Source organism: Trematomus bernacchii, unplaced genomic scaffold (genome assembly GCF_902827165.1).
Source record: "Trematomus bernacchii unplaced genomic scaffold, fTreBer1.1, whole genome shotgun sequence".
Lineage (NCBI taxonomy): Eukaryota > Metazoa > Chordata > Actinopteri > Perciformes > Nototheniidae > Trematomus > Trematomus bernacchii.
Genome location: NW_022987588.1, coordinates 174,924 through 185,797, shown reverse-complemented (window position 1 = coordinate 185,797; position 10,874 = coordinate 174,924). Strand labels below are relative to the sequence as shown.

Here is a 10,874-nt window from a genome sequence, read left to right as displayed (position 1 = left end):
AGACTGGGAGACTAACCAATCAACGGGTGCGTGGGCGGGGTCAGTGTCAAGAATGAGCCAATGTCTAAACATGGACGCAAACGATTCAGTCAAAGAACGGTTGCGTTGTAGGAGAGCCACACAACATTCAATGTTGGATCATGTAGCTACAGTAGCGTGTCCTCAGTACAAAAGTAGTGACCTAGATTTCCCTCTTGTGATGTGGTTAGGTTTCTACGAGCGGCTGTGTAGAAATCTTCCCATTCTTGAGGTCCAAAACAGACAACAAGTCCTGGAGCTAACTCGCGGTTTACGTGGGCGTTCAGCCTAAAAAGCAACAACTTCTGCAAGGACTTAGTTCTGAGTTTAAATTCACGCTAAAACTACCAAAATGGAGATTCGCGAAGGGGCAGCAGCAGCAGCAGTAGGCGACAACGTGCTTGACTACTCCCGTTTGAGCCTGGACACTTTCTCCGTCGACAGTGTTAGCGACGAGAGGAAGAAGGACACAAAACAGCTCTACCTGAACTACAACCGGTTAGCCTCGCTGCCCTCGTCGGTCAGCCTTTTCTGCAACCTCGAGTTTTTGGACATCAGCAACAACGGGCTGTCGGCCATCTGTGAGGGGATAACACGGCTGCCCAGGCTGAGGCAGCTGATAGCCAAGAACAACCGACTGGACGAGTTCTCGCTGCCCAAAGAGTTCGGCTCTCTGCAGCTGGAAGTGTTGAACTTTAGTGGGAATAGATTCGAGGAGATACCACTTCAGTGTATGAAGCTGGTCCGTCTGCAGTCGCTTTCCCTCGGCGGAAACAGACTGAAAAGCATACCTTCAGAGATAGAAAATCTAACCAGGTAGGTCAAGAGGGTAGCTATATCAATATTCTATTTATATATCCCACAATATTCTATATCTAGGTCATTCCAAGTGTATTATTGTTTTTCGGCGAATATTATCGACTTCAGTGCAATGACAGTTTTCACATTATTTAAGTACGGTTTAGGTTGATAGCTTCAGTATAACATGGAACCCAGCGATGTTGCTATGGTTACCTCACTTATAAATGAGTAACCAGTACAATAGTGTTCAAACTGTCGAGTTATCTAAACAAAAATGTTTAGCTTAATATTAGTATTTTAAGCAAAACGTGACAACTAGCTGTACATCTTAAATGATATATTAATAAATGTAATTAACAAAGACTTAATATTTAACATTTTGATAATTTGTTTCATTTAACTTTATAAATTAAGTGATTCGAAGCCTCCCTTCTGGACTTTATATTGCTAACTGTGTCTGCTGGACATTTGCATCTTTCACACATTTTTGACATGTAGTGGACCAAGTGAAATCGAACAACTGATTACATAATTAGCAGATTCATTGACAGTGAACATATTTGTACATTGTAAAAGTGTAGTTGAAGTAAAAACAAATAAATGGCATAGAGACAAAGTGCCTATAATAGTGCATACACTCGTGCAATGCCATTCCTCTAACCATATCAGCCTTTAACCAAACATGTGTCCTCACGTGTGGTATATTGCAAAATTTGATGTCATGTGCTCTAACTGGAAAGCTTTAAACCACTTGTTATCAATAGTGTATTGCAGAATGTACCGAAAGCTGTAAAAGGTGCTTCTGGGATCGTTTCCAGTCACTATGTCTTGTAAACATCATGATTCATAGTATGTGCAGGATAGTTGTTTACTACTTGCTGTGCCAGTAACAACCCCCGGCTGTTTTTTATTATGGGAAAGTTTGGAAAAAGTGTCATGGAATATTTGTGACAATCATTACTATATTTGTATTCAAAGCGATTATATCAAAAAGGAAAACACAAAAGGATTAAAGAAGGGGCCCCTCATCCTACATAGTAGGCCAAGTCTTTATTTGAACTGACAATTCTTTAAAGAGTATGCAAAGTAGGGCTGCTCAATTAATCGTATTTGAATCGCAATTACGATTTTGGCTTGCAACGATTATGAAAACAACATAATCGAAATAAAACGATTATTTATTTATTTTAATTCATATATTTTTTATTGTTTAAAAAAATTCAGTTGAATTATGCTTAAAGTTCAGGGTAATCAACTGTTAAAAACATACTGTTCTTTTAAAGCGTTTAATAATTGTGATATCAATTATTGACCCAAATAATCGAGATTATGATGTTTGCCATAATCGAGCAGCCCTAATGCAAAGTATGTGGAATAATATATAACACGTATAGAAATAAACAAACTAGCACTTAATTTCTCATTGTAATGCTTTTGGAAGAAAAGGAGGTCAGTCCTGACTTTACTATCTTATCATTTCCAGACTTTAACAGTAGCAAGTCACAGTGACCCATGGGTCACTGTGACCCATGGGTCACTGTGATCAAACATCCAATTTGTTTTATTACTTTATCATGTGCTAACACTTTGGTGTTGCACATTCAGTAAGAGGCCAAACATAAGAGCCACTTCATGTACTATAACTTGTAGTAACCCTTTCCTGTCAAACGTCCCATGGTTTCCTTTTACTAAAGGGAGACAATGCCTTAATAATGTTTTTGTCACAATTAGGCTTCAGTGATGTTTCCAAATACTTAATTTACCGTAAATACTCAAGCAGCTTAAAGCCAAATAAAGGTATCTTCTGGTGTATTGAGGACACACATGTGCTTGTTATTTTAATACATTTTTAGAATTTATTTTCACATATATTTTTTATTACAAAACACTCGCGCATATAATCAAAGCATGGATGAATACTATATTAATGTGTAACATCCACACGTCTTGATGAGTTTAAAGAAGAAACCGTGACCCAGTTATTCTTGGGTGGGGGGGACATGGCCCAGAGAAAACATCTTTGATTGAGTTTACGTGAGAAAGCTTTTTATATTGTCTCTGATTCACTCTTTTGCTAATCATTCTTAACCTCCATTTCTCACTGTGTTTGTGAGGCCATTAAGGAGACCCAAATGTCTCAGTTCCTAACACAGAGGGGCTCAGTGCTCCGCCACCAAGGACAGCGTAATGGCTTCCTGTCTCGTAGTCGCTGTGTCATCAGTTCCAGCAGGCAGATGGCCGGACAGCTTACTTTTGCTGACCAGCTATCCATTTCTCTCACCCCATCTCTCTGTTTCACTCCCAATTACCCCCCCTGTGTACTCCATACTTCCATTAACCTACCGGCGTCCTTTTGTTGTCCTAATACAACACACATGTACACACTAAACATGGAAGCAGTTTTTTCTTCTAGTCATCAAATATCAAACTAAATTTGTCTTGGTTAGGAGCTTTAACAACAATGTACATGTATTGCAAATGTTATATTTGCACACTCCTTTTCCTGAGTTGATGAAGCAACAAAGTGTGTACTTTACAGTAATGTCGTAATGATGAGAGACAATTTTGGACCTATTGTTTTATCTGTTCACTTTTGTCTGATTTGATGATGAGTAGGCTTCCAAGTAAATTACTAAATAAATGTAGAGACAAAAACATGCACATAAACGCTTCAGCATGAACCCATGCATCTTTAGCTCCCCCTTGTGGTATGTATTAGTTTTAACTTGGACTCACTCAGTTTTGTTTGCCAGAAAAGTTTCCTTTTATGACATGTTTACCTACAAAACATGATCACTTTAAAACTGAAGCAAAGGTTACTACAAACTGCAAACGTTGAAGCTACACCACAAAATAATTGATCCCTCCTAATTTTGTGTTTCCATAAAATAGATAAAATACTTTAATTAAACCTATTAAACAAAAAATCAACTATTTTTGTCCCTTTTTTCTGTTAGTCTGGAGCTGTTATATCTGGGTGGAAACTTCATCACAGCCATTCCTCCAGAAGTGGCTAACCTGCCCTACCTCAGCTACCTGGTCCTGTGTGACAACCGCATCCAAAGTGTCCCCCCACAGCTCACCAGGTAACAAAACCAGTGTCTTGTAACCTGATTTCCAGATTACATAAAGCCAGATTTGTATATGCATTTATCTAATAATTTCTGTAGTCAATTTGTATGTGAAAATGTTTCTCTGTCCCACTCCAGGCTCTACTCATTGAGATCTTTAAGTCTCCACAACAACTTGCTCACCTACCTGCCGAGGGAGATCCTCTCCCTTGTGCATCTGCAAGAGCTCAGTCTCCGTGGCAACCCACTGGTCGTGCGCTTTGTCAAGGAGATGACCTACGACCCTCCGTCGCTGCTAGAGTTGGCAGCACGCACCGCCAAGAGCCGGAATGTTCCCTACTCGCCCTGCGACCTGCCCTCCAACCTGCTCGGCTACCTGGACCTGGCCAGCAAGTGCCCCAACCCCAAGTGTGCCGGTGAGACACTTTTATTACATTACATGAAGAAAATGCACAGATTGATGTTGAGGTTTTTTTATCTTGTTCAATTTTGTAATTATCATTATTTTAGTATGGAGCTCAGTTTTCTTTTTTTACAACCGACTGTTCTTTTTTAGTTTGTGAGTATGACCCCATGAAATGAAGATTTGTCATTATTCTACAGTTTTTGACCAATTCAAACATAAAGCACAAATACTTTAAAAGACATTTCAGAGACCTGAAAAGGTCAACTATATCCAAAATGTATCTGAGAGAAAGGCAAAGATTTGAGGTCAACATTTGCCAAACTTTGTGCATGAAGATGTTTTTTGATGATATGGCCTTGGTCCAGAACCACTTTAATAACATATGCTGTCGTATACGAAGCCGCACCAAAGAGAAAGATACTTAATATTACAAAATTCATTACCTATTTTCCCAAGCCTGCATATGAGTGCTGTTTTGCTTACATCTGAATTTAGGGTGATTAGTCTTATGTTAATGTATAGATACATTCTCTCAGAATAACACAAGTAACCTAAACCTGTCTTTGTTTCTTCTCTTACTTTTTCCAGGCGTCTATTTTGATTCATGTGTGCGCCAGATCAAGTTTGTGGACTTCTGTGGAAAGTACCGGCTGCCCCTCATGCACTACCTGTGCTCCCCAGAGTGCACGTCTCCATGCAGCTCCAACCCCCAGAGCGACGCAGAGTCAGAGGACGAGAGCAGCGTGCCCGCCTACCGCCTGCAGAGGGTGCTTCTGGGATAGGACGACGTTATGGAGCAGCCTCTGAGCCTCTGAGCCTGTCAGTCCTGTCACTGTTAACCACTTATACAGAGATGAACCTGGCTGTCAGACTTTACTCCACATAAACTCAGACACACAGTAATGCTACTTTACTGTCTGGAACAACTTCCTCCTACGGACCTGGAAACGTATTGACTTCATTTTATTGAAATGTATAGAAGGAATCCGTTCTCTCACCACATATTACACTACGTAAAACAAGTGAAAGTAGCCTTGCAAACCCACAATCTGTCAAAGTGCTGGTCTCATGGTCGAGCATACGATGGCAGTGAAACTGTGAAAGTGAGTGAAGGAGCGACAGGGCTCTTTTCGTTTTCAATGCAGCAAACATTATCTTTTGACACATGGTGCTTTTTAGTAGCCAAAGTACATACATTTTCTGAAAGTTTGCATATGAACAATTGTATGTATTTGGTCTTGCTACTAGTGACACACAGCCTTCCTCCTTCTGGGTGAGCATCAAAGCTGCTTTGCCAATTAGGATGAAAAGTCTAGGATTTAAAAAAAAAAAAGCTTTGTTAAAACTCTACCCAGTACAATGTGTGAGATGGTCTTATTTACACTGTGTGTGGTTGTGTTGTCCCGAACAAAATGAAAAGATCAAGGTTTATCTGTTTGTCTGCACCATGGTCAACTCACAACAGCCTTGTTTGCTATCATGGCATAGTAAATGAATCAAGTATATGGGTTATGTGAGATTGCTGAAGAAAACTTGTCCAGGCCTGTGAAAACCATCACTGTGTAACAAAAGCTATTGAGTGTGACACGGTAGCCTTCATGTTTGTGTTCAGGTCAGTTTTCTCTTGACAAAAGAATATAAATGTGTGTAAACGGAGCCAACACTGCAGGTCGTTTTGAGACAGAAACCATCATTTCAAACAGGAAATGGCTGTTTCTTAATCTCTGCTTCATCTTCATTTGTGTGTGCTGGGAGATATCAGACCGGTTGTGTTTTAGGTGAGGAGTGAGGAGCCCTTGGCTTCACATTAGACCTTTTTTAATGTTTAGAAAACAGAAGAAAGCTCCTCTATGTTACAGTAACACCTACATGTATACTAAAGTATACAAGTGCCTTACTAATGGTGAGTTCTAACACAGTAAAACGGAGTGAGAAGAAATGTGATATATGCACCCTGAAATGTGACAAAATTAACTTTATGAATTAGTCATCTTTTTGTAGTGATTTTGTACTCATTATCTTAACAGCAGCAAAGAGAACAAATGCCTTTTCAAAGCAAAATTAAATGTTTTTATAGAAATTCTTTTTCAAATATTAAAAATATTATTTTAAAGTCTGCAGAATAGATGACACTTGAACAGAAAATATATAGAGATATATTAATTGTATTTACTTGTACCCCATTCAGATAATGTAAGTAGATTGTACAGAATATAATCACAATAATAAAGACTGATTGTTATATCTTTAAAATGTGTCTGTATTGTGACATTCGAGTTTTATTTTTTAAAGCAGAGAGTATTTTAGGACAGTAGGACATTTTCATTTTAAAGTTTTTTTTAATGCCAGTTAATAAAAAGCAAGATAAGTATACAGGGAATGTGTTTTTTGTGCACAACAATTGGAGAGTTTGAAATGTTACTTTTTACATTAACCCATCCAAACAGTGTGTGCTTTTTCAATGTGTTGAGATTTAATTTGCATTTGAAGGTGAGTTCATTCTTTAGTCTGACTCTGAATGCTGAGAAACCTGTTCTTTAAGCCAGAACCTAGAGATGCCAAGTGCATTCAGCACAATCTGAATAATCCTTTACCATCACCTGCCAACGGCCACTAAACACTTTGTTCCTCTTGTTTCTTCTCACACTTTGTGTCCTATCCTAGCATTTTCACCTTATAGTTTCTTTAAGTCTAGCCTGGTAAGAATGATCTTTTGAGTGCATATATTGTTTGTTTGGTCTGACCAAGTCCCGTCTGGTTTCCAGTGTGACTGCAGTGTTTCCTTTGCTTTTCAATCTTTCACACACATGTTCACATACAGTAGGACCCAGTCACCAACAGCAGGCACATAGGAACTCTCCAGCGAGACTCTAGCACATTGTGTGGAGTTACCTTACATGCTTGTGTGCACACACGCTTTAATTCTTCATGCTTTGTGTTTAGGAGTGTGTCGTCACAAATGCAATCTGAGATGTAACTGATGCAGCTATGATGAACTGGAAGCAGTACGTTGTGATTGGCAGTTGAAGTCTCACAGGAGGAAGAGGCTGTCTCTGTTCCAGTGATCTGCGACTCTGCAAGGTACATGTTTCCCTCTGTAGTCGTATTTTACGTATATCCGGTTGTAATTGATTGTTTGTGTCTAAAATATGTTTTTGGTTGCTTAATTTCATGGGGGCACCTCATTCTCGACTATCACATTAAATGCAGCACTGCAGGTGATCAGCAGATCAAACAGCAAAGCTATTTGACATACAGTACAGGGTGCTTGATACTCTAAGCCTCTTATCGCCCCTGGTCAGAGGCATACAGGCTCATATCAGCTCACAGTATAGCCAGTGTGTATTAACTTGCATGCCAGACCTCGCACATGACGAGTTATACTTTTACACTCAGCTGAGCCTTTACACACGACAGCCACACACTGCAGACGCCCTCACACAGTCAGACGTTGTCCTCAGAGTTACTCTGCTAATCCCAGAGCAGAACGTCTGGTCTGAGCCCAGAGCCTTGAGGAGGTGCTGGACGCGGTTACAGGGAGAGATGAATGGGTGAATGATAATACACCACTGGGTTAACAATGTTTGATTGCTATGGCGAATAACTTGAAGGTTTACAAAAAAAATTATGCTATCACAGTCATTTGACCCAACATCATCCCCTTTACACAAAAAAGTGAGAAAAGTTTACATATTGATACAACATTTTTGGAGGGAATAGGAAGTGCGTATCAGCTAGAAGATGTTGCAGTTTACAGGAAAATCTCTTTAACATCCAGGTTGTGACATTTTTAGCTGATAAGATTCTACTTACAGTAACTTTTCCTTGAGCAATCAGACAGTTTTCTTCCATTTTCCTCTCAAGTTGAAAATATTTTTGCTCAACTGTCAGAGATAACACATTTAATTGAAAAAGCTAGCAAGTGGACCTTTAATATAAGATTTGTTACAAACTACGCTTGAAAGTCTTGAAAATGCTAGTAAGTGGACCCAGATTTGATTGGTGGAGCTACTGTTGAACGTTTTGAATAAAGCTTGGCCTTGAGAGCCTTGAGGTATTTCTTTTACCACATTTTGAAATCCAGAAATTAGCACTGCTGATTAGACTCGGTTAACATTTTTTACTGTTTTCATTGTCAAACTTTTGACCAACAAAAACCTACAAAGACCTATTGACACATTATTAGTAGATGTTTTGTATTACCTTCATGTAAAGATGTTTTAATAGATATGTTTTAATGTAAACTGGATTAAAGTATCCAGGAAACTGCTACACCTGCCAAACATCAAAGACCAGACAGAGAAAGTGAGCCACTAGCTAATGAACATAGTGGGCAGTTTGTCAGCTAGATAGTGGTATATTTACAATTATTTCCAAAAATAATCAAGTAATGCAGGTTTCAAGTTAGTTATGACTATACTAGAAATCTGATATCATATATGAGCTTAATTTAAAAAGCAGCTGTGAAAGTAGAGTGAGTGGACTGATGCTTCCCTCCTGCATTTGTTTCAGCAGAAACACTATGAGCCTGCAGGCGAGCTTTGATCCAGAACTGCTAATCCAGGTCCATAGCAACCCTGCAGGAGGAGCCTCAGCCTCCCAGAGAGGGATTTGTCTTTGTGTGTTAGTGGGCAAACCTGGGCATGTCCCAGGGGAGCGTCCAGGCTCTGCCAAGGACAGTGTAAGACCGGAGGGGGTAGGAGATACTTCACACACACGGAACAATGCCTTTACACCCACACAGTCTTACTGCAGAATACTGGAGCTGTGGCCAGGTATTGAATCACAGCTGCTTCCATGTGAGGAAACGGTGCTGCTGCTCCCTGTCAGGAGGGGCTCAACAGGAAACCGTGTGTCACTGGATTGAAAGCCTCACTTGTTTTTTATTGTGGTTGGCCGACTTCCAGCTGATGCACAATATGGCAGTCTAGAAAAAAGTTGGCAACTGTATGTGACACCTGTGTTTGTTAATTAGAACATCTTTATGTTAGAGTTGATCCCCCGTAACCTCAGTAGAGCGACACGCGTCCTGTTTCATCCAGCTTCTGCTTCTTGACTCCTGCTTTTTGAGTGAGCCCTGTGTCGCCAGATAAAATATTCAGGATCCTGGTAATCTGAGCATTGGTGCAGTCCAACTGCTGCTGGTACAGTCCATCTTGAACCTGATCTTGGAGGAAACCTGAGAGGATTTGCCACGCTTTGGGTGTAACAGAGCTGGCAACTGTGTTTTAGTCATTCAATGGGGTGGTGTCATTTGATCAGAAAGCACAGGTGATGTTGAGTAGAGAGGCAGCTGTCTTCTTTTCTTCCAGAGTTCACTATTTCTGTGTCACAGCTTTTCAAATTTCATATGCTGATTAGTTTGTCATGTGTTTTTGCTTTTAGGTGGTTTTTGATATGATTGTAGACATCAGAATCCATATTAATAGTGGACCCAGTACCAGCATCAGTAAACAGAAGAATAATCTCGAGTACAGAATAGCACTTTTACTAACCTTACCATTAGAGATTTTAGCTTGTGATGGTAAACATCGTGGCGTGATATGCCCAATACTTGTTCCCGGCTCTTATTTTAAACTAAGAAGTATTTTCACATCTGTGTCCAGTAGAAACCTATACGTAAGTAGCTTCATATTAAAAATAACTCCTTTTTTTTTTGCATTCTCCACAGGGTTTAAACATTGAGCCATTTACATCTTCTTTTAGAGAATGTGAAGCTCACAGGAATTTCAGGCATAGTTTTGTACTGAACAGAGTATTTACTTGCCTGCTTGAATTGCCAAAAACTGCAAATGGTGCAAAAGTCCATCCTGAAAGAGGACATGATTGGTTGGATAGATGTTAACCCCCCCCCCTTGTTTTTTTAAATGCGACTTACCATAGTATTTAAATGCCTGAAGGATTTTGGGTTTAAGCATGCAGGGAATTACATTTTCTCAAAACCAAACATAAAGAGAATAAGCAGTATGAATTGAAGTATGTGTGTGTGCGTGCGACTAAGTGATGGCATTGATGATTGAATGAATGCATATCTGCAAATTCTCCTCTTCTTTAATAATCTGTCTTTGTGCCTCTGTTCCTCTCCTACAGCTGTCAGTGGAGGTGACACTCCCTCATCAGGAATGACCCTGTTTGTAGGCTCACACTATAAATCTTTTTGACGTCTTAATAACACCTTTATGCCTCTTACGACTGACGGAACAAATGCAATCATATTTCTGCTGGCTCACTGCTCACAGAAAGGAGCTCTTTTCTGTCTTTGTGTGTGATTTACCAGCCGATCAGCTACTTTGTTAATCTCCCTGCCATCCCTGATGGAAGCCTGCTTTTGGAAAAGAAATAGCAATGATTTGTGTTTCTCTTTCCACAAAAAAACCTGCTGTTTTTCACTGTATTTATTTGCACTGTGGACACAGAGTGTGCCGCCCTGTCCCATATGCCACCCAGTCCCCTGGGCCCTGCAGCATGCTACCCACACTGTCACAGCCCCCCTGCCCCACATGGATCACTTCACACTCTGAAAGCCATTTGGGCAGCAAGAGCTGAAAAGGTACAAAAGAAGGGGGGGAACAAGTGAT

General features: G+C 40.0%; 1 protein-coding gene across 1 annotated transcript; it reads left to right on the top strand.

Moving 5' to 3' along the window:
• The first annotated feature begins 55 nt into the window (after nt 1–55).
• On the top strand, nt 56–6,549 carry LOC117481114 (leucine-rich repeat-containing protein 58-like). Its single transcript, XM_034128655.1, has 4 exons — nt 56–834; nt 3,777–3,905; nt 4,029–4,306; nt 4,885–6,549. The coding sequence occupies exons 1-4, from the start codon at nt 371–373 to the stop codon at nt 5,076–5,078; spliced, it is 1,065 nt and encodes a 354-aa protein (XP_033984546.1). The 5' UTR covers nt 56–370; the 3' UTR covers nt 5,079–6,549.
• The last annotated feature ends 4,325 nt before the right edge of the window (nt 6,550–10,874 follow it).